This window comes from Boleophthalmus pectinirostris, unplaced genomic scaffold, assembly GCF_026225935.1.
Source record: "Boleophthalmus pectinirostris isolate CB_2022bp ecotype Guang Dong unplaced genomic scaffold, ASM2622593v1 HiC_scaffold_10, whole genome shotgun sequence".
Taxonomy (NCBI): domain Eukaryota; kingdom Metazoa; phylum Chordata; class Actinopteri; order Gobiiformes; family Gobiidae; genus Boleophthalmus; species Boleophthalmus pectinirostris.
In genome coordinates, this window is record NW_026570971.1 from 3,466,277 (window position 1) to 3,490,497 (window position 24,221).

Genomic DNA, 24,221 nt, shown 5'->3' on the forward strand with positions numbered 1-24,221 from the left:
ATGATGATTTGTTACTAACCAAGTACTTATTTAGTTACCTTCAACATAAAACAACCTTTGCAGGACAAACCTAACCTTCCTCTGCAAACGTCTGTTCATCTTAAAGCAGCACGTTCAGTGTGCTAAAAGGGAGTTTAACAACTCAACTCTTCAACTGTACTTAAATGTCTTTAAATCAAACATAAAAATGTCTATTTTATTCATTTACACAGTATTGCAAATAAAGGAATCCTGAAGTAATGTTACTGCCTCAAGAAAGTAGCTTAAGTAGTGTAATATTACATTTTTAAACAGCAACTAGTAATTACTTCTTCAAATAACTTACATTGCACACTGGGAAACATTCAAAAGCTCCATAGTGTACATTTGATAAAACTGATTTCTTAAAAAGCAAAATTACAACTGTTCTTTACAAACAATTAAAATTTATTAACACATTTTTACAAAATTGTTTAAAAGACTCCAGTGAACATTTCCAAACATACATCATACAAAATACAGTTCATGATCACTTCTATTTACAGACAGAGGGGTTTTTTAGAGTCCTTGAAGTTTGCTGCAAAAACAAACATAATAGTTATTACAATATAGTTATAATTATCTGTGCTTTATTTAAATCTTCTATGTGCCGTACCTGTCTTCCACAGTTTTGCTGGAGGGGTAGTACACCTTAAACGTGAAGCCACTTCTTGGAAATGAACCCTGTAAAAAACAAAAGTACAAATCCTAAGAGCAGGAGGGACTACACAGAATATAGTGTGAGGCCACATGGTAGAAGAAAGATTAAATGTTGAAAATCACATTCTATCTAAATAAAAGTGTTTTTACAGTGTTGTGACAGTAATAAAATGTGAGTCTCAGAGTTAAATGTCTCACCGGGTTGATGCAGAGGCAGTCGGTGTTGGTGATGCTGAAGGGGTCGTACTTGTCTGCGAACACGATGACGTCGGGGAGAGGGTACACGCGCAGAGAGTAGTCGTAGGCCCAGAACACGGGGCTCACGTACAGAGGCAGAGGAGCCAGATGGGCCTGTGACAGGATGCTCTTCACATACTGATGAAGAGGAGCACACATGGAAACATTAGACTTCAGTATATACACAGGGAGGAGTGAGCGTGAAGGACTCGTGAACATGACAAGTCCAATTTTAAAAAGGTGCCCTATGTAACTTTTTGGTTTGAGCTCTGATATGTATTCGGATACCTGCTTAGGATGACCGGAATTTCAAAATAAAAAACTGGGACATCCCTGTTGACTCAAACAGTCAAAAGTGCAGACGTGTTTTTTTTACTGTGCATTAAAATTCACTGTCGCTAATCTGCAGCTTCACCTCGATCCGTGCACTGTGTGGATGTAAACACACACACATGCGGAACTACTCTCATCTTTTTACTTTTAAAGAACGCTTCAAACTCAATTAACAGTGCTGTTTTGTGGACTGGGGGTCATTATTTGCAGAGGACAAATTCTATAGATAACATGGATGAGATACAGCACTTTATATTTGGGCCCAGTCAAGCAGAAGTAAACAGCAAGGTCAAAAATTCAAGTTAATGCATCTGATATAAAAATGTATTCAACAGATACATATGTACTCTAGTTTATGAAACTGTTTACCTTTTTTCTGTACCATTTTTGGTTCTAAAGTTACATATGTTTTAAACAGACCTTGTATGAAACATGGAACAAAAATTATTTCCCAAATTTCAAAGACCTGCAAATCATGTAAATAAATGGATGTATTTCATCATATCTTGTGTTATTCCATCTTTGAACTGTTGATGAAGGTACGTGATAAAAAAAAAAAAAAGTATTTAAAATGATAAAAATTAGCTTGGAAGGAATGACATATTTTATAGAAATAGTTTCCTTTCATTTTGAAGTAATATTAAAGTATTCGGAAGAAAAAAAGCATGACAAATTATGCAAAATCATGCACCTTCTACTTGTTTGCACAATTTTCCCTCCGTTACTTTTCCCTCTGTTACCATGACCTTTCTTAATAAAAAATCTCATGACTCAAAAAGTAAGAGGTTTTTCAACCTAATCTTGTATCATATGGTAGAAAACTATATGAAGCAAATATTCAAACCAGTTTGTTAAGGATATGTAAGTGAGAACCAAGAGTTATCACTGTTTGGATTTATTGTCCAAAAAGTGCTGCATATTTCATTCTCTCCGTTACCGACATGAGTTTTTAAATTTTTTGTCAACAACTTGAAAGAATATCACAGGTTTAACTTGACCCTGTTGGAGTGTAACTCTTTCCTACATTCTGATACTTTACTTATTTCAATAGTTCCTCTAGTTTCTGAATAAGAGCTATTTGAATGTCAAAAATCTGCCCCTGTTTCCCTCCGTTACCACATATTATTGTCCATCACTCCGTCTGACCCTGACGCTCCGTTTTATTGGCTGTTGCTGATGTTTGATGTTTACAATCTGACAGAGCAGGTCAGAGTCACATTGACACACACACACACACACACACGAGGAGCGCAGTGGCTTTATAATCACACACGAAGACACAAAGTCGGGTCACGCCTCCCTGAACTCGGGGAGAAACAAATCTCAGCCAAAATTGGGCAAATTCTCCTGTAGTGTGTGGCAGCTTTAAGAGTGTGCACGTCTAAGAGTGTGAGAGTGAGGACTTGCATGGTTGGGGATGTCCAGGTTGTTGTTGGGCAGCCGCACACAGTTCCGGCACATTTTGTTGACCATGTCCTCCCTCATGATGACGATCTCCTGGCTGCAGTACTGAATCCTACACGGAAAAAAGAGCCAGGTTACATTTATGTTTAAATAGAGCTGTACCTGATTTTTACCATCTTAAATATGTTAAAAAAAAAAAAAAAAAAAAAAAAAAAAAGAACAGTTCAGTTAAAATGGTGTACAGTGGTCAAAAGTTTTTCCTGCATCCTAATTGTTCACTACGATGAGTTCATAAGCTCTTTTCACAACCAGAGCAGAGTTCTGACATAATGGTAAAGCTAACAAATAAGGAATTAAAATGCATGTATAAAGCAAAGTGCAATGTATTACCTGTAAATATTCAAAGACTGTTTGAGATGAGAACAAGCCACTTACAATTTAAAAGGAACCTACATGTTTAAAAAACCCAGATTCAGAACCGAGGTTATGGAGCGAAGTGTTGCTGTGAAAGGAGTAAACTTATGGAATAATCTTGACAATGAAATAAAAGAATCAAGTACAATGACGACATTTAAAAAACATATAAAATCGAATGCAGTGTGTATGTATGAAAAAGTAAACTAAGTTGTGTATAATAATGAAGATTTACTGTTTGCAATTGATCAGTAATTGTGCCTGAACTGATCTGGAATGTTTAGTAACCATCAGTGTTGATGTTTTGTCTTGAAAAAGGAAAGGGGGGCAGATAACCTAAGATTTTTTCTTCTTTCTGCTCCTTTTCATTCATTTCTTGTGTGTTTTATGCTTTATGAATGAAATAAATAAAAATCAAATTAAAAAAAAGCCTTCTAATTAGATGCAGACAGCAAACAGAGGGCTATTTTGAACTCAATATAGACGTACTGGGGGAAGACAAATTTTCCTCAAAGACATGAGCAAAATCTGGTATTGGGTCTTTAAGTACTGTAAATCGACCAGATTCGCCCAAAGCAAACTGTAAAAAAAGAGGCTATACTGGTGTAGTTTATTGTTATATTATCTTATCCTACTAAAGGGACTTGACATGTGCTAACTAGGGCTGAGTATCATTAAGAAGTTGCCGATACGATACATACCTCAATACATAGACCACGATACTATACATTTTTTGATACAGCGCATTTTTGATTCGATATGGTATATTTAAATTTAATTTGATACAGATCAATGAAAAACAAAGGCTAAATCATGGCTGTGATACTAAAAGTCTACTAAGTCCAGTAAGTTTGTGCAAAGTTAATATGAAAAACACCCAATTTAGTAATTAAAACTGTAAAAATTCCAACACAATTATAGCTCTTACACAAAATAATTAAGTAAAATAGACCAAAAATACTCTTGAAGATATATCGATACGGTATTGATCTCATGGGCTGCTGTATCATCAAATTAAATGATACGATATATCGATATTTCAATATTTTTGCACACATCTAGTGCTAACATGCTTTATCTGCATCGTCTGACCTGCAGGGGTTGGTTGTGAAGACGGAAAATGGCACTCTCTGTTGAAACTCCTCTGTGATGTGATCAGCCAGAGGAGGCCTACAGGAAACAAGAGACATTCAAATCAAACACTGTCACATAAACACAATGTCTTGTACTGTACATGCTTCTGCCAACAGCCAAACCTGGCGTCAAACTGTACATGTGATTCTCTCAGGGGTAACTGCTCTTTTCATTTAGTCATAAACATGCAGCATCTCAGTGAAACGAGGCTCATCCAAGTTACATTTATGGCTGGGAGATATGAGTTGTTGGTTTATTGCAGGTCTGTTTGTTAAACATTTTGTAATTTGTGATTATATTCTATTACATGACTACATTACTCACTTTTTTTTTTTTTTACCTAATTTCACAGGAAGCAAATATGCTTAAGTTGGTTCAATAACTTAACTTATGTGTATGTTATATTGCTGTACAAAATAGCTTATACTAATAACAATTTTATTATCTTTTTTCTAATTACAAAAACATTGGACATGATGGCAAAGCTGTTTGTTATAATTTGGTATTTTGCTCCTCAAGACGATCATCCAATCAGAAAGCAGAATGAGTCTGACAGTTTTAATGCAGAAATTGGTTTGATCCAAAAATGTCTCTCTGATCCGAATGGTCTCTACCTAAACCAGTCCTGAACCAGTGCTAGTGCAGTCTTTGCAGCTCAGGAAGAGAAGTCTGGAGGTTCTGAGCTTTCATATGAGGTCTGACCGTAAAATGAAAATGAGACAAACTTGTATATGTCTCTATCTGCAGGTGAAGGTTCTGCAGACAGGTTCAGTTGTGATTGGAGAAAATTTTTATATGTATAGAGTGCAGGATACATACAGTCCCTTTAAAAAAAACACACACACTCACTTGGAGAGAACAGTGTTTTAAATGGAGTAAAAAAAAAAAAAAAAAAGTTAAAAAAGTGTACCTTGGCAGGATACTGGCAGGACCAGGGTCTTCAGGGCCAGGGACGAACACGAAGCGACTCCTAAAGATTACACAATAGTACATTAATACATTACACGAGTCTCTACAACTGCTACTACTACAACAACTGCTACTACTACAACAACTGCTACTACTACAACAACAACTGCTACTACTACAACAACTGCTACTACTACAACTACAACTACAACTACTGCAACTACTACAACTACAACAACAACTACATATATACACAGTGACATGTTTATGAGCACGTACCCACTGTGGATGCTGGGATATGAACATATGGCATCAGCGAGAGCCTTTAGGGAATCTGGGAACAAAATATAGAACACGGCATGGACCATTAAATTGTTGAACATATTTCATTAACTGTGTGTATAAATATAAAACCAGAAAAGCGTGAAACCTTTGAGTGATTTGATTTGTGTTTTTCCGTAAGGGGCTGACGAGAAGTTTCCACAAAAAATGAAACACGTGGGAGGCATCGCAGCATAGCCTGAAAAGTAAAAATAGTATGTAAAAATGTGAATAAAAATATGCAGACGTATGTATTTAAAAGGAAACTGAACCAAAGTGAGTAATTAAAGAAAGATGGGGGTGCACAAACTATAAAATAAAATTAGTGACTCATCTGACATTAAAATGGTAACATCTAATATCTAAAAATAAAGGGCCCCCATTACCGCTTATATGAATATACATCCATATGGCGATGGAATATTACATTATAGACTGCTTATATTGGAGGAGAATACGGAGGAGCCCTATATTAAAACATGTCAGTATTGCCTGAAATGTTCCACAGTATGGCATTAAAGGCACTGAACCTGATTTTTAAAACAAAACTAGTTAATTTTAAACAACTTGAACCTATTCCTAACTTACCTTAGGCATTTAGACCACCCTAATTATTCACCGTAAAGAGTTTAGAAGCACTTTTCACTACCCTCATGGGAATGCATGCAACATCTAGCATGCTGAGTGCACACTTCCTGATTATTGGACAATAAAATGCTTTATAATGAGATGCAAACAGTACACAGTGGACTTATCTTGACCTCAAGAGCTGCTTTTACAATCTACCTACACTTTTTGCTCAAATATACGGGAAAAATTGGGTAGAGGCCCTTTACACCTGTCCGTGGAGAAAACAACGGTGATGCTATCAAGCCAAGTTACAAGTCAGATTTGTTGAGAGGGAAACTGATTCATAGTAAGAATTTCAATGTATGTCTGAGCCATAAACCCAAATGTAATTAAAAACAATGCAAGATAAACAATGAGTTTCATAAATAAATGAACTAGTGTTGCTGGAGTTGTGTCTCACCAGAGAACATGAGGTTGAGCTTGTCCATGACCTCCACACTGTCCAGCCACACGTCAGACACCAGCACAAACATGGCGTCCTCGTTCTCCTCCTCCAGCTGCTTCAGTTTCGCCGAGGCCTTCACGGATAGGTTCGAAGGGCCACCGAAGAAGTTGAGGTCACCATAGTACGCCCTAAAAAAAGGTGAAAGATACTTATTATCTGGATTTGAGGATTTATAGGTGTTTGTGAAGTAATTTTCTGGTTCCTGTCAAAACACGGCTGACATGTTACTATTGTTGTGTTTGTTATAATTTAAACACAAAGAATACTGAAATAAAATGAACACACAGAACATCTAGGGCTGATCAATATGGAACAATAAAAACGTGGTTGATCTACTAACTGTCATAAACTTGGAGCTCGGAAGCTACCAGTACACTCCAAATTTCTCTGATCCGGACAAGCTTTTAAAACTTTTATCAGGTTATTCATCTTGTTTTCAGATTTATTATCTACTTACTAGTTCTGAAACTGCTTGATTTTAGTCTAGAGGTTGTTTAGTTAAGATAACTTCTAAAGTAATTAAAATAATCTTGCTGCACAGACAGATAATTTCACTACTTTTTCTGATAGATTTAAGTGTTTATATCTTAAATTTTGGCCAAGCTTTTTTGCAGTGTAACTCTCTACCCCCTTCAATGGTCGCCAAGGGATTTCTGACTTATATGTACTGTGCTGAAAAACTAAAATTGTATTTATTGCCATTGTAAATGTATAATTTTGATGTCTAACTTTGCATGCTAATAAATGGATAATGGTTCATGGTTTATGGTTTATAGGCATTTAACTGTAGCCCATCTAAGAATTGCCATGGCTCTTAAAAGTACAAAATTTCTTATAAACACTAAAATGAGTAGCTCTCTGGCATTTTTGTTTGGTGAAAGTAGCTCACTGGAAGAAAAAAGGAAGGAGACTAGGGCTGGGTATCATTAAAAATTGGCAATACGATACATACCTCGATACATAGGCCACGTTATGATTTTTTTTTACGTATTACTATGAAGTGAACTTTTGATTTGATATGAATCAATACGATATAGTTCAATTGGATTCGGTTAATCAAAAATAAAGGCTTAAATATGTCTGTGATACTAAAAGTCTTTGTTAAACGACTTTATGTGCAAAGTTAATATGAAACACAAACATTTTAATCATCGAAACAGTGAATATGTCAAATGTGTCGCATAAACGAGTTTCCTTCCTCTAAACAAGCAACAAAACTGTAGCTCTGTGACAAAATAATTTAGTAAAAGATACGATATATAGATACATATATAGATACAGCAGCCCACGATATCAGTACTGTATCATCACATTAAACGATACGATATTTTTGTACACCCCTATTTGAGACTGCTGTTATATAGAGTCAGCGCTTCTATTTAATGCAGCTTAGACACTAAAGTAATTCTCACACACTCCTCCAATTGGTAGGATTTATCAGGCTCTGAGTGAGTGACAGGGAGATTTAAAACACAGAGCAGTGAGACTTTTCAGAAGCTGCAGAGGCCTTTAGTCATGTTACACATTCACACTCATAGCACAGAAGTAAGAAGATGGCAGTGACATGGAAACTGAGAGAACAAGGACCAAAGGGAGGCGGCTCTGACCTGGTGGCAGAGGCAGGCTCTGTTGGAGGGAAGCCCACACCGTTGACATGAAACACCCCGTCTTCATACCAGCCTGAGGAGACACACACACAAAAGTCACAGTCAATGTAATAAAATAAATGAACACATGAATGCATTTCATATTTCCTACAGTATACAATGAAATCTCACCTTCTGCCAGAACAAAGCAGGACTCTGTGTACAGCCCATTGTGAAACTGGTGAGGATGAGTCAAGGAACAGCATGATATTTACATCTTCACGTTTACTAACTTTCCATTAACTAATCATATAAATACACTCCCTCAGCCCTCTTTCTTTACAGTGGTATCAACAAAAACAACTCCTCTTCTTTTACTTCCTTACTAATTCCTACTATTTATGTACCGTAACTTCTTTGGTGCATGGTTTGCCACTTGCTTGTCTACATGGAGATGTGATTGTCTTGCCTGGAATGTTTCACAGTACGGCATTAACCATTTATTTCCATGGAGACAAGCAGGTCTGCAAGGTGTTTTTGAGAGATAATGATACCTGTAAATGGACAAATGTAGGATAGACAAGTATAATGAGTATATTGTAAAGTTTCCGCAGCAGCTTTTCCCACCTCACTCATTTGTTTGTGTCTGTTTAAGTTTTGTATTGTAATATTTTGTTAAACATTTCTAGATAACAGAAAAAGGATATTGCTTTGGACATGTCCAGCTGCACCGTCCCACTGGGGTCCTCCAGGTAGAATTTACCCTGTAAAAATGAAACAGTATATTTGTACACATGTACTTGCATTGTTGAGTGTAACACAGTACAGTGTGTGACCTCTTTGAGCTGTGTGATCATGCCCAGGACTATGACCTCTCCCAGTTTGGCCGTGCTGCCCAGAAGAGCCTCTATGGTTTTCAGCTTTAAAAAAAAAAAAAAAAAACAGAGAGACAGACAGCACATTAATGATGTATCAGTGCACTTTTAATACGTGGTTTGAAGTACTATGCTCTTTTATCAAACTTCACTCTCAAATTGTGTTATTGTAATTTTACACTGACTATAAAAGAATTATTAGGACCATGTACAATTACATAAACCATAAAGCAGCAATGTTTGTACCAGACTGCAGCTTTACATCTCATGTCCACCTGTAGTAGAGGAGAGGTCAAAGTTGAATGTATAACCTGCACTGTTTCCTTTTACTTTATAAAAACCTCAGTATTCACACTCACACAGCATAAGATGGACTACGGTCATTTAGCAGGGCACTTAATCAAGGTTTAATCAAGTTATGGAGTTCAAGCAGACAGTCAAGAGTGCAGACATGCTTTTTCTACTCTAGAGGAGGTTGTAAATTTATCTATGCTCAGCAGTTCGGCTGGGAGCCTATTCCACTGTTTAACAGCATGTGGCATGTAACACTGCCCTCTAGTGGTACCTCTGGTTATTCTGGTAGCCCTGTCAGCTGTCAAATGGATGGAATCTTTGAGTGGAGGTGGGGCCAGGTTGTGATGATGATCAATGAGTTCTTTGATTTCTTACTAGCTCTTTAATGAAAACATATTATTAAAAATGTTGCGATTTTATTCTAGTAAGTTTAATATGCAGTGTAATACTTCAAACCATTTATGTATATATATATATATATATATATATATATATATATATATATATATATATATATATATATATTTTTTTTTTGCTTTTGTAGATTTTGTTGTTCATTTGTTCTCTGCATTTGACCTGTTGTGTACCCTGGTCAGGAGCAGATAGTTTCATCTTAAACCAGGACTGGTCAGGAGACACGAGCTGGAGTAGCAGTTTTCTGTTTGGGGTTGGACAGACAGAGAGGGAACACACATACTAGTAATGTTATTATAGTAAGTGATATAGTGCCATACCTGAAACTTGTTCTGCCCCTCGTCCACCACAGTGCCGATGGCCGGAGGAGTGAACAGGTCGTGTCTGTGCGTGCGCTGGACAAAGAGACAGGGCAGGTCAGGACCGTCACAGCCAATGTACTTTCTCATTTAAATCCACTAATACAAATCTACCTGCTGTAAGATGGTGTAGCGCTCTCTGAACAGTTCGGCTTTGTCCCGGGCCAGTCCACACAGGCTGGGGGCCGGGTGGCTAGTCATCTTCAGGCTAAAGGGTCAAAAGAAGTAACAAAGTAATTACACGTGACTAAGAAACTAGAATTGTCTTAAATATATAAGTAGATATTAATTTGAGCAAATATCAATACATAAAACATACAAAATAAACATACAAAATACATAAAAAAACATACATAAATTGACAAAATGTGGCCTTTTCTTGACACTTTAATTAGTAGAAGACTAAAAAATACTTTTTTCAAGGAGGGACACCACTGGCTTGTTTCTGTGATGATGTTTTTGCAAGGAATACTCCACAATATGGCATTTTAAATATACATCACCAAGTTAAAAGTCAAATCTGTGTATTTTTGTGTACTGAAAACATGTGCAAATAAAAGATGGATAAATTAAATCAACCAGAAAATGTTTTTTTTTTTTTTTAAATCATAAAAAGAGTTTTATGATATTTAAAAAGGATCTTAACTAGTATGTATTTAGTATCCTGCTTGTTTTTAATCATGAATTGGTTTATGGAAAAAAAAACTTACGGGATAAACTTCTTTCGCTCTACACTGTAAATGTATCGTGGCACATCGTATGCTCCGATGATGTTAAACACGTTGTCTCTGTAGAAATCAAATACACAGTCATTATGGTTGTTTTTAATGGAACAGCTGGTTATAAAGAAATCCATGAATGCACAGTTCTTACATGGCTTCATTACAGGACGAAGTACAATCCTGCACTGCACTCTCCAGCACAGACAGCTCGATCATACTGGACGACACTGACACGGAAAAGAAGAAGAGAATAACAGAATTAAAGAAAAGTTTCCAATGATAAGCAGTTATTCTAAAATCATCTGTGAAGAGACTCGGGCTGCAACTACCATTATTTTAGTAGTTAATTCTATTTTAGACCATTTTTTTTATTTGTTGACAAGTCAAACTACTTTTTTCTATTGTATATTCACATTTTTAAACACACATTGAACCAGTCAGAAGAGTTAATCTGGAGACTTCTAGAATTAAGAATTACAAACAAAGTGCATATTCATTAAATCACACATTTTCTTTTGTTTTGCAGTGCAATATAAAACATGCTTTTATTTGAGTCTATTTGGTTAATCAGTTGTCTGTGGAAATTCAGCTTTAACACAAATCTACTTCAAAAACATCATCTTAAAAAGTGTTTCGCTCCTCTAAAAGTATAAAAACATCATGTGTGTCTGTGATCATACACCAGTGAAACATCGTCCATGTTATATCAGTCTCGTGTGTTACGTACGCGGCTGCTTCTCCACTGCGTCCAGCACCCTCTCGATGATGTCATCCAGCTCCGACACGTCCACAGACTCCAGCACCTCCACCAGGTACCGGCTCGCCTCACTATGGACAACAACAGGATCAAAAAGGAGATCTCATTCTCAATATTTTTTGGATTGGATTGGATTAGATTAGATATATAAAAACTTAGAATAAACTTCTAAATAAGAAGCAATAAAACTGGTATCAATAAGACATAAATTATATAAATATATGTATGTACAGAAAGTAAAACACAAACATTGTAATATAAATACAGTATGTCACAGTTATATACAAGAGGTCGTAAGGAAATGGTGCCAACAGATGACATCATCTGAAATGTGGATGCATTAGCAAGTATTCCACTAATAAGAAATTACATAGAATTATCTAAATAATATTACTTATACCCTTACTAGGGAAAAACATGTTGTAAATTTTCATTTTCAGTCAGCTCTTTTTGCTGGGTTTTTAAAAAATAAATTATTCACTTGATTTTCCAATTTTGTGTATTGCTTACAAAAAACAAACAAACAAACATAATCACAATATTATATATATCTTTTTTATCATTTGCAGCTACACAGTAGAGCCATATCAAATACACAATGGGACATGTGAGTTTAACCATAAGCACCACTGGATTAAAGGGTCACAGTTTAAAAGATGAGAAGAAAAATACACTTTAGACTGAAACTAAAGGAACTAGAATTTATTCAGAAACAATCTGAAGTTGAGCTAAAATTGCTGTATTTTGATGATTTTTTGGTATTTATACGTACAATTACTAGGCCACACCTAGGTACATGTTAGATCTGTGGAGAGGACACCCCATACACTATCCATGATCATTGTATTTTAACAATTAAACACCTGGCTGCAATTTCCATGATATACATTCCACTCCACGCCAAGCAATATCATGTCAATGGAGACAAGAAAGTAGAGGACACTCCTCTAGAAAAGTTACAAATCGCACCTTTAAAGTCTATCCACAAGAACAACCTAACATAACATAGCTTTTCCGATGACCAATGGGATTAAAAAGCTGCCATGCATAAATGAGTGAATCAACATTTTAATTCTAATCATAATTCATCACACAGTTCATGCATTTAACTAATGACAAATAGTAAAGACAACATGCATATTGCGTTGTTGATATAATAACAAAACATAAAAACTAGTTCCACTAATCGACCTAGGAAGCACAATAAAAACATTACAATAATGTTTTCTCTTAATTTCAAATATAATAAAGGTATAATAAGGTCCTGATGTGGACACATACACAGTCTATGCCCATGACTCACAACTAAACACACGCAAATCACACTTTCACTGCACTTTTCGTGACATGATAAGACAAAACCATCTGAGGACAAAGACAATACGTACGGACGGAGTATAAGTCCGCGCATCTTGAATCCTGCGGTAACTTTATTCTTGATTTTCCGAGCCACCTCCATGTTTACTGTTGTGTCTGTGCAGCTCAAGCTTTGGCGCTAAATGACAGATGTTCTTCCGCATTTCCGCCGTCACTTCCGCTACTCGTAAAACTACAAAAAACAATAGATTTAATGTTTATTCTTAAGTTGTTTGCGTTTATTATCACTATTACGAGTATATTTTTGAATACATTATATATCTAAGAGAACGTACGTAAATTTTTATCAATTTTAAGCTATTTTGCCTCGTTGTATACGACATCATCAAAATAAAAGTATGTTCCGTCTTTACGCCTAAAATTTGTCCAAAAAACCCACCAAAATACATAAAACACTGTAAATATGAAATTAAATCTAAAATAGGTAAAGGTTTTTCATCGCTTTTAGTAAATAAATCTTCAAAATATTACGATTTTAATTGACCCGTGTTTTATTTTGAAATTACACAGAGCGGAAACAGCCCGTGTTGACGTTGCATTTGTTTACAACACAGGTTCAAGGTTTTTCTGGCACTTTTTGGCGTATTACACAGTTATGACACGGAATGTGAACACGAAACACTGACGCACGCTTCCATTTCAAGTGTAAGTATGTGTTTGTTATAACATGCCACCGTTTCATTCGCGAAATATGCCGCGATCGCTGCGACAAACCTAAAATGTGCCTAGAATAATAAATGCATGCTTTGCGAAAACAAACATGTAAGGGGAGTGGGAAGTGCGGTCAGGGGTTAGGACATAACTGTGTGCGTTTGTGATCGAAGCTAAAACTAGTGACATTTTTTAGTTATGTAGGTTAAATGATGGATTTCCTATTTTTTTCTGTCTATTTTTAGCAGCTCGTCATGGACCGTGCGCTGGATAGGCAGTGTCTGGAGCTGGTGGCCCGGGAGAGGAGCGGACACACGGCTGTTCTGCACAACAACCTGCTCTATGTGTGGGGAGGATACATGGTAATGGATGCAATGCAGTGCAATCAGGGCTGTCCAGAGATCTGCACAGTTTGCATATTGAATGTAGACTAAACCAGGATTTAAAGTGTACACATGGCAGGTTTTCTTGTTTTTTCCCCAGTTCAGACTTGGGTGGGACAGCATTTTGGATGTAATGTGGTGTATTGTATTGTGACAGACTAGTAGATGGAAGAGGATTCCTTTTAGAACTTAACACTACCTAAATTTTACAGCTTTTATACAAAAATGCCACGTGAATGTTTTAAAACTTTGAGAAATATTTACCGCAGGTATCATCTCACAGAACATTAGGTCATATGTATTTTAAGCAGTTCTGAACAAGGGCTACATGAAAAGTAAACTGTCTTTGTCACTGACCGAATGCGTAGTTTGACTTAGCTCCTATATTTTTTATTCTATTGTTTGTTTCCTTTGGCTTCACTGCGTTTTGAACAGGTGGGGTAATTGTACATACCAGTACATTTGACCTTGACCTAAAACAACTCTAAACCTGCAAGATGAAAACAACTCAGAAGACTAGGACTAAACCAAGACCAATAGTTCCCCATAGCGAAATAAAATAAAAAATAAAGCAACATACTAATAACATTATTGTATCCTAAATTCAACTTTACATTTAGTCACTTAAAGGGCCCATATTACACTATTTTCTGATTGTTATAAAGTTGTTTCCTCGTCACAAACAGACCTGGAATTGTGTTTTGTTTCATTCACACAAGTTTAAAACACAAATCTTATATTTAGGCTGAGATCTTTTCTCTCAAACAGACATGTGGTAATACAGAAAGTCCTGTGTAACTTCATACACCTTCACTAGAATAATTTTAAGCATTTCAACCCTGGAATTGCCATTGTTTACTGAACAAAAGGTAAAAGCAGCTGTTAACATGAAAAAAAACTAAAAAACACTTAATAACATCACAATCTGGGCAATTTTGAGCATTGGAGAAGTAGACAGACTAATAATAAAGGATTACTCATGAACAAAACATGTTTTCTGATGAGATAACAACATTATAGCATAGCTAAAACTTAAATTTTATGTACTATAGGACCCTTAACATATTTGTTGGCCACTACACTGAGGGTACATTCGAATTCAGGCATAAGGACCAACAAGATAATTGGTGTAACAAGCAAATCTTATATTAAGTATGAGCCACTATCATCTATTACTATTCTATTATGTTTATTATGAAAAACTTACAGGGGGCCAGATGAAAACAGGGCCAGGTGCAGTGTGGACGTGTGAACCTGTGATCACATGTGTATCTGTCCACAGTCGGTTGGAGATGATGAGGTGTTCCTGCCCAATGATGAGCTCTGGGAGTATGACTTAGACCGAGGCGTGTGGTGAGTGCTGCCGTCAAAACAACTACATTGTTATTATCCAAATGAATCATATATCTATCATCGTCTATCTTTTAGTCCACAGTGACGAGAAAACCACTGCTACGCATGTTATGATGTAGCTGTATGTTGTAGTTTGTATGTTTTAATATATACCTGAATTTAACTTTGTAGACGCCTGGTTAAACAGCCCTCTGACAGTTGGAGGAAGGATCTTAGACGAGACTGTTCACAGGACCATGTTGCTCAGTATAGCACCGTCCACTTATGTGTCTAGTTCAACCAGATTCTCCAGACAAATACCTATAGCTGAACAGACCGCAACAAAAAACTACATAGTAAGAATATATTAGTGTCATTTAAAGTATTCATAGGATACAGTGCTGCGGGTGGACATGTACTTTATTTACACCTGGTCTTGTGTTTAGGAGGGTCTTGCACACTCCAGGAGAAGTCCCACCCTCCATGTCCGGGAGCTGTGGCTGCTGCCTCAATGGAGTCCTGTTCATCTTTGGAGGATGTGACGACAACGGACAGACCAACGAGGTCAGTCTCTCACACTGTTTAGATTAGTTTTACATTAGTCAGATTTTATTTTAATGTAACTGTATGTTTTTTTATCAACATGACAGATCTGTTTCCTCAGATATGAGCTAAACATGTTCAAATCAAATTCTAACAAATATAATGCTGATTTATTCTTAGCTACAAAAGCACTGGACATGGATGTCACATTTATTTATATTAATTTGGTGTTTTGGAATAGATATCCAATCAGAAAGCAGAAGAGAGGAAGAGAGACTCACATGTGAGCTGAAATCCAGTTGAAATGAAATGTAATAAAATGTCTTTCTCTGATCTGAATGGTCACTACCTAAACCCTAGCACCTTCAGCCAATCATGAGTCAGTGCTAGTGCAGCTTCTACAGCTCAGGGAAGGAGTTCTGGAGGTTCTGAGTTTTCACATGAGACATATCCATATACTGAGAATGACACAAACATGTTATAGCTGTAAATTCTGCATCCAGTCCAGTCCTCACGAGTTGTTAGCCTCTTCATAGAGTTTAAGTCGCTCTAGACATGATCTTTGCTTCCCCCACAACTGAGAGGACAATCAGTTTCTCATTATTCATTTCATAATGTTTCAAATCATCCCATGTACAATATAGCATAATATCTCACCAGTGATAAGACATCACTCAGCCTGATTAACATACACCAACCTGACCTGACTTGTGTCCTCCTGGCAGCTGTTCAGTCTTGATCTGACTGATGGCATCTTCACCTGGAAGAAGATTGTCCATGAGTCTGGTGCTCCTCCTTCTCCCAGGGACAAGCTCTCCTGCTGGGTCTACGATGAAAAGTGAGCACCAAACATTCAGATTCAAGTGATTCTCATTTCAGATGCATGAGTACAGAAAGACAGTCAACTAAAAATATGTTACAGGATCATTTACTTTGGAGGATACGGCCACAAAGTTCTGAGTGACTTGGACAGCCACAACAGGAACTTCATTGTGGATGAAACCTCGTGGGTATGTGCTTGTTGTTAGATGTTATTACAAAAGTTCATAATACCACTGCTGATAATGTGCTGCTTTGTATCAGGCAGGAGAGGTGTTCTGGGGATGGAACAATGAAGTGCATGTGTTTGACCCAAAAAACTTGAGCTGGAGTCAGCCACAAACCTTTGTGAGTAAACAGAAAACAATGACAGTGATGAATAAAGAACCAAAGCCAACTAACTGTTTGTGCCCCTCAGGGCCGAGCCCCTGCCCCACGAGCAGCACACGCCAGTGCCACCATCGGGTCCAGAGGATACATCTGTGGAGGCCGAGTCATGGTACATACTGTGTGTGTGTTTACTTTGTGTGAACAGTGCACTGTGTGTGTACTTTGTGTGAACAGTGTGTAATGGTACAGTCTGATCTTTGTGTTTGAAATGCAGGAGACCAGGACCAATGACATCCACTGTCTGGACCTGCAGACTTACACATGGACTGAACTGTGAGTGCTCATCATACACACACCAGAACACAACTGGTCCTTTACCATAGCTAACATATCCATATCCACATACACATACACGTCCACGTACACATACACATAAACATACACCCTTACACCTACATATAGTCTAAAGTTTGGACATGCATTGTCATTCTACAAATGTGTGTTTTGTTTTGTCCCTGTTGTGTTTTAGGGTCCCGTCGTCCTGTGCTCCGGTGGGGCGCTCGTGGCACTCCCTCAGCCCAGTGTCAGACAGCAGCCTGTTTCTGTTTGGAGGACTCAGTATGGATTGTAACCCCATGAGTGAGAACTCTGCACTGTTTACTTCTCTTTTGTTTTGACAGAGAGTGCTCTGATGTAGGCATATGGCATTATGGCCTTATGTCACATAAACTTGTGACATTGTACTATTTTGGAGAAATTGTCATAGTTAAAATTAAAGCAGATCTATTCTGACTTTTCAGAGCTTTTAACCATAGATGTTTTATCTTTTTATTTACTCTCTGAAGTTATATTTGGAGTGATTTGTGCATGTTTGAGTCATCTTTAATCACTTAATTTCAAGATGCCATTTTGCCAATCGACCCACGTTTTCATTGCCATTGGTACACGCCCACTGTGACATATGCACTTCATTCTCCAGTTTTATTTTCTTAATCAGTGATACATGTAGGTTTCAGCAAGGTCGCATAGTTGTTTTGGTCCAAATGGAAAAAAATTCCCGGCTTGCTACTGTAGCCTGCAGCTATCCATAGGAAGGGCCCACATCATGTGCTGCTTTGTTCTCTCAGTTTTCTAATGCAGAAGTCAGAAGACGTGTTTCTTTTATTAAGTAGAACTGTAGAGCAGACAAAAGCAAAACAGATCTACCTTAAAAGCAATCTAAAGATCCTAAGTTCACTTATATGGAACCCAAGGCCATTTTTGTTTTGGCACTGTCTGATTTACATACATATACATATGTATGTTTTCTTCTTTGTTCCTGTAGGTGACGGCTGGGTGTTTGACACTGAAACCAGGAAGTGGACAGAAGTGGAGCATCCATTTAAGAACAAACCCAGGTGAACATGTTTGTTTTAACATGTTTGTTTGTTCATGTGATGTCACAATACTGCAGAATGATCCCTATAGCTGAATATACTTGAGAACCTGAGCTGGTGGTGGAGGTGGAGTTTGCTGTGGAACTATCAGATTAAAATTGGAAATTGGAATTACTGGGCTTATCCACATGAAACAAAAACTGGCACAAAGTTCAGTGACTTCCCTGTCAGTGTAAACAAACAAAATAAAAATACTTTTCTCACAATAGCTTCAGAAAGTGGTGTCATTATTCAACCTCAAAGAAGTGATTGTTGTCAGGTTAAAGGACTTTAAGACATAAGATTAATATGACAAGTTTGTGGGGATCTAAAAAAAAAAACATATTTTTTTTAGCTTTTCTTCCACAAACTGACACTTGATTGGTGTAAAACTATGATTTATATTCACAACAAGTATTATCCCACCAAATAAAGTGAGAATTAGACAACCATAAAAACAAGTCATACACATTTTAACGTCCGTGCTGTGTCCTCAGGCTGTGGCACACGGCGTGTCCAGGCAGAGACTCAGATGTCATCGTGTTTGGAGGCAGCTGTGACTATATTCTGCTTGTGGACACTGTAAGTGCTTTGACACTACTTTTGTACAGAAATCTCACACTAAAAGTCTAATCAAATCAGCGGAAATGCCCTGATGACTACCTGGACAATAGAATGTGATTTTCAGCGTTAAATAGTAGTACTGTCTTTTATGTTGGCGTAATCTCTCAATCATTACAGTAGTGGTCCGAGGTTTCAGAGGTTTCAGAAGTTTCAGAGTTAGTCATCTGTACACTTTTTTAAAATCAATGTGGTCATTTTCAGTTTGATGGTACTGTCTGGAAGTTAATTTGTTCCATTAGATTTAGAATTTTAAATACCGCTGAATCTCTCAATTTTTTTGAAAAAAGATGTTTGAATTATTTTTATTCTGAATTTTAGCTGCTTAAATTTAGAAATTTAAAGTACAGTTTTTCAATGTAATTCAAATTCAAAATAGTCAGTACTAGGGATGTAACGATATCCAAATCTCTCTGTATGATATTTATTGCGATATTTTGAAGAGGATGATATAGTTGTAGCTTTTACAATACCTTGAAAAGATTTTAGTGTGAATTATTACCATCATAATTTCAAGAATTCAAGTAAAAAACATACCTCTTCATGTTGCACTGAAATGATTCATGGGATATGTAGTTCCCGATGTTCTTAAGCTGTTACTACTATAAAACCAGGTATTTAGGCAAAGGAACTTGTGATTCGATATATTGTCAGAGCCCACTATATTATTGTGAGACGTTTGACGATACAATATAATGATATTTGGGTTATTGTTACATCCCGAGTCAGTACATCTATTTTCAAGCCCTCAAAATTCCACAGTCAAAATTCAGAGTGCAAAATTCGCAGTGAAGCAGCAAAGATCCAAGACGCCAAGGCAGAAGTGTACTTGAGTTACATTAATCTGAAGTAACGTTACTCAGTTTATGACTACTCTGCCACCTCTGAGTGTCCAGATGACTTCCTCTGAAACCTTCTGTATGTGTGAATCTAAAATGAAAGACAAGAAGTGAATTTTGTACTGAAGTGATCCTCGTGTGTTGTGTGTTTTAGGGCCACTGTAACGATGCCTTAGTTTTCCAGACGCAGCCTTATCCCCTCTCCAGGTAAGAACTCATCCTCTGATCAGAAGGTCGGCAGTTCGAATCCCACCCCTGACATAAAACATCGTTGGTAGATAAGACAGATCCCCTGGCTCATATGCTGAAAGTACAGATCCAGCCCCAGTTCTTTACAAATTTGTTGGTAACACGTTAATTTAGGAACCACAGCTAATAGTGAAATTCATAATACGTGCTTCATTTCAACTTTCTTAGTATTTTCAGTGCATTTTTATCTATTTTCAATATTTAATTTAAAGTTTATTTATTTATTTAAAGACACCAGGTCCTAGGAGGCTAAAGTTTATTTCAAATAACACCAATCAAAAAACAGTCATCATGCTTATTTCAGTTTTGATATTTTATTCTCTCTGGTTTATTTGCCCTGGACGTTCTGCTGCTAGAAGGATTTACCTGAAAAATCGTTGCATTTTTGCAGACAAACATGTTCTCTTCTTTTATAGTGACCTGTTTACTTTCACGTCGTAGAAAGCAATTTATGAACTCCATGACAAGAAACAGGTCACAGCGAGGCGATAAACTCTCCTTTGTTTAGTTGACACTGAATTCACACACAGTGCTGAGCAGCAGAACTTCCAGGGCAAATAAACCAGAGATTATAAAATATCAAAACTGAAATAGGCACCAAGACTGATTTTTGATTGGTGTTATTTGAAATAAACTTTAAATTAAATATTGGAAATAGAGGTCGAAATATGTTTTTTTATTTGACACTAAAACTGAAATATTAAATAACAAACTGTTTTCTAATTTTGTTGTTTTTCATTCTTAATTGAAATTTAAAAGAACAAGTGGTACATGGACGTTATACTTGTTCTGATACAGCTCAAGATTACAGGGCAGCCGCGGGGTCTTAAAAGTCTTAAAAAGGTCTTAAATTTCATGTTCCTAAATTAAGGCCTTAAAAAGTCTTGAATTATGTGTAGGTCATAAATTTTATTAGCCAATTTTTTTTGTTTACTCAACCGGGCTACAGTGCAATGTTAAATGGAGGGAGGGAAAAAAAGGATGTGAACTGTGTAACGTGTAATGTGAATGAACGTCTAATTTGGAGTATGCGCAAACAATACTTTAACTCATTGCCGCCAGATCCAGAAAAGAATCAGTAGAGTGGAGGAAGACGTTGGATGGATCATGGGGAAGTGCAGGTTTAATCCACAGTGGTTCTTAGATTCTGGATACAGTAGTTGCTTGGTCATTATTAGAATTGGATCTGGTGTTTTTCACTCGCATGATGGTTGCGATATTGGTCTTAATTTTCATTTGAGTGGTCTTATAAAAGTCTTTAAAAACTCTTAAATTTGGGGTAATCAAACCTGGGGATACTCTGAATCATTCTAAAACTATTAAGGAAAGGTTAATTTCTATCCTATCAATGGGACTTCAGAAGTAGTATCTGATTTTCGATTCTTTTAACAGCCCTACATCGATGTATGAATGCGTTTGTCTGGTTTCGTGATGTAAAATGCGTTGAGTGGTGGAAAAGCATATATTTCTTGGCTGTGTGTGTCTGAACCCGCCTCTTTCTGCTCCGTCTGTGCAGGATTTGTGAGGACTACATTGCCAGGACAGTCCAGGGCTGTGACTCCCTTCGGACTCAGGTTCCTCTGCTCCCGACCAAACTGCAGAGCGCCGTCCACACGCGCATGTGCTTCTACAGGCCGTCCAAGAAGCAACGCTGACGACCAGGCTCCCACACACGCACACGCACACGCACAAACATCCTGCTTTTAAAGGGGATGTTTTAAACTTTCAAGTCCATATGACACTTAAAACGATAAATTTCACTAAAACATATTTAAAAGTACACAAATTAAATAAATTCCTGTAACTTTTCCAGTATTTCTTTGTCTGGAATGTTTCACAGTACGGCATTAAACCTTTCTATCTCCATGGAGACCAAACCAGACCAAGTTACAGGTCAGATGTGTGAAGAACCGACTTCAGAATTTCTATTTTTTTTAGGAATTTATTGAGCTATAAAACCACCTGTAATTGAATAAATGTAAAGTAGAGCTGTTTAATGTCATACTGTGAAACATTCCAGGCAGAGCGATAATATTTCCATGGAAACAAGCAGGTGACGACAACTAAAAAGTTACATAATGCATCTTTAAGCCATGTTATAATGTCATTACCTCCTCAAAAACAGATCTGGATTTGTGTTTTTTTTCATTCGCACATGCTTAATATAAGTAATCCTGCATTATTGGGCTGTCTGCATCTCCAAGCTCAAAATGCTTCGTTCCACCTTGTGATGTCATTAAGTGGTAGTTTTAAAAAGTTTATATTATGCAAATTTTCAGATGCGTTTCCTCATCACAGACATATCCGCAGTTCATTTACACATGTTTAACACACAAACCCTGCATATTTAGGCTTCTCTCAAACACTCTGTTCCACCTCGCAATGTCATGTGGCAATACAGGAAGTGCTCCACTGTGTTTTTAAACTCCATACACCTTCACTAGAACCATTTGGATAATTTCAGCCCTGGAATTGCCAATCTCGACTGAACTAAAGGTAAAAGGAAGGTGTTAACTTGAAAACTACTTTGTAATTGAAAATCTCTCACATCTGCTGGTGCGCTGAGGAGTGAAGCAGTTTTAATGGGGCTACACAATGGCGGTCACTTCAAAGTTTGGCAATTCCAGGGCTGAAATGATCCAAATGATTCAAGTGAAGGTGTATGGAGTTAGCCCTCTTCCCTCTGTCCCTCTCTCTCTCCTCCACCTTCCTCCTCCTCCCTCTTCCTCCCTCTCTCTCTTTTCTCTCCTCTCTTCCCTCTCTCCACTCCCCTCTCTCTTCTCTCCTCTCTTCCCTCTCTCTTCTTTCCACTCTCTTCTCTCCTCTCTCCACTCCCCTCTCCCCTCTCTCTTCTCTCTCCTCTCTTCTCTTCCCTCTCTCCACTCCCCTCTCTTCTCTCCTCTCTTCCCTCTCTCTTCTTTCCACTCTCTTCTCCCCTCTCTCCACTCCCCTCTCTCTTCTCTCTCTCTCTTCTCTCCCTCTCTCCACTCCCTCTTTCTTCTCTCCTCTCTTCCCTCTCTCTTCTCTCCTCTCTTCCCTCTCTCCACTCCCCTTTCTCCTCTCTCTTCTCTCCCCTCTCTCTCCTCTCCTCTCTCTTCTCCCCTCTCTCCACTTTCCTCTCTCTTCTCTCTCCTCTCCCTCTCCTCTCTCCTCTCTTCCCTCTCTCCACTCCTGTCTCTCTTCTCTCCCCTCTCTTCCCTCTCTCCACTCCCCTCTCTCTCCTCTCTTCCACTCCCCTTCTCTTCTCTCCCCTTTCTCCTCTTCTCTCCTCTTCTCTCCCCCTCTCTTCTCTCTCCTCTCTTTGCTCTTCTCTCTCTCCTTTCTCTCTCCCTCATTCTTTCTCACACACTTACATCAAAAACACAGTGGAGCACAGTGTTATAACATGTCACAAACCTCTAAACCTCAATTTTGCACAATACCTCCTCTTAAAATATAATTACTTTATGTTTTAGTGAAATGAGTATTCTGATGTGTCATATTTACTTTAAAGACATTTGTAAGTACTGTATCTCATCTTGCCATGATGCAGCGTCATATTTTACTTTTTATTCTGCTGTGTGAATAGTTTTTGACTTGTTTAATACTGCCCTGTGATTTTTGTAAATTATTATAAATTTGAAAAGTATTGTTCCTGCATTTGTTTACAATGTTTTGTGTTATAAATGTACTTAAGTAAGAGTACTGTTACTTTTAACATGAGTACAAGTACAAAGTTGTGGTCTAGGAAAGTGTAAAAATGTAAACAGAAATCACTCGAGCAGTGGTGAAAGAAACGTAAAAGTACGCATAAAAGTAAAGTATTAAAGTACCTGTTTAAAATGCACTTTGAGTAAAAAGTAAAAGTATTTTGCACAGCCACAAGCCGCAAATGTAGTAATTTTAACAAAGCTTTATTATTAGTAGTAGCAGCAGCAGCAGTAGTAGCAGTAGTAGTAGTAGTAGTAGTAGTTGTAGTAGTAGTAGTAATATAGTTTAGTTTGTTCAAATTACAAACGTGTTAAAAATAAACTATCAGCCTTTTCAACAACCACTTTTACTATACTACTATATTACAACATACTGTATACTCTTACGATAATACTTAATTATAATACTTTTACTATAAATACTTGGACTTTTTAGTCCTGCCGAAATGTGTAGTCGAGTA

At 37.2% G+C, this 24,221-nt stretch overlaps 2 protein-coding genes across 6 annotated transcripts; one reads left to right on the forward strand and one right to left on the reverse strand.

Annotated features, from left to right (window-relative positions):
- Window positions 1-443: 443 nt before the first annotated feature.
- pole2 (polymerase (DNA directed), epsilon 2) lies at window positions 444-13,025 on the reverse strand. The gene is made up of 19 exons (XM_020926089.2): window positions 12,901-13,025; window positions 11,483-11,583; window positions 10,907-10,982; window positions 10,744-10,821; window positions 10,148-10,241; window positions 9,995-10,069; window positions 8,928-9,011; window positions 8,799-8,855; window positions 8,284-8,332; window positions 8,113-8,185; window positions 6,461-6,633; window positions 5,540-5,629; window positions 5,389-5,443; window positions 5,111-5,170; window positions 4,159-4,236; window positions 2,656-2,764; window positions 877-1,053; window positions 635-702; window positions 444-556 (listed from the first exon to the last, which is right to left on the reverse strand). Exons 1-19 carry the CDS (start codon window positions 12,969-12,971, stop codon window positions 538-540), a joined length of 1,587 nt encoding a protein of 528 aa, XP_020781748.2. The 5' UTR covers window positions 12,972-13,025; the 3' UTR covers window positions 444-537.
- A 385-nt stretch (window positions 13,026-13,410) lies between these two features.
- LOC110161358 (kelch domain-containing protein 1) lies at window positions 13,411-23,014 on the forward strand. Of its 5 annotated transcripts, none has more exons than XM_055161537.1 (15): window positions 13,411-13,534; window positions 13,786-13,902; window positions 15,206-15,276; window positions 15,702-15,819; window positions 16,040-16,081; window positions 16,524-16,636; window positions 16,721-16,808; window positions 16,882-16,965; window positions 17,036-17,116; window positions 17,222-17,280; window positions 17,477-17,586; window positions 18,272-18,344; window positions 18,860-18,944; window positions 19,977-20,029; window positions 21,588-23,014. In XM_055161537.1, the coding sequence occupies exons 2-15, from the start codon at window positions 13,795-13,797 to the stop codon at window positions 21,724-21,726; spliced, it is 1,224 nt and encodes a 407-aa protein (XP_055017512.1). In that variant the 5' UTR covers window positions 13,411-13,534; window positions 13,786-13,794; the 3' UTR covers window positions 21,727-23,014. The 5 variants fall into 5 exon arrangements, with proteins under 5 accessions (XP_055017512.1, XP_020781749.1, XP_055017519.1 ...); XM_055161544.1 differs by having other exon boundaries at window positions 13,417-13,534; window positions 13,789-13,902; XM_055161550.1 differs by lacking the exon at window positions 13,411-13,534 and adding an exon at window positions 15,448-15,611 and having other exon boundaries at window positions 13,832-13,902.
- The last annotated feature ends 1,207 nt before the right edge of the window (window positions 23,015-24,221 follow it).

Excerpts from the sequence above, each read along its gene's own strand:
- pole2 (XM_020926089.2), bottom strand. The coding sequence starts at position 12,971 with ATGGAGGTGGCTCGGAAAATCAAGAATAAAGTTACCGCAGGATTCAAG. Across the intron at positions 8,856-8,927 it reads TGATCACACAGCTCAAAGAG|GGTAAATTCTACCTGGAGGA; the intron begins GTCACACACTGT and ends TCATTTTTACAG. Across the intron at positions 703-876 it reads ACTGCCTCTGCATCAACCCG|GGTTCATTTCCAAGAAGTGG; the intron begins GTGAGACATTTA and ends TGTTTTTTACAG.
- LOC110161358 (XM_055161537.1), top strand. The coding sequence starts at position 13,795 with ATGGACCGTGCGCTGGATAGGCAGTGTCTGGAGCTGGTGGCCCGGGAG. Across the intron at positions 15,820-16,039 it reads ACAACGGACAGACCAACGAG|ATATCCAATCAGAAAGCAGA; the intron begins GTCAGTCTCTCA and ends GTTTTGGAATAG. Across the intron at positions 17,281-17,476 it reads ACTTACACATGGACTGAACT|GGTCCCGTCGTCCTGTGCTC; the intron begins GTGAGTGCTCAT and ends GTTGTGTTTTAG.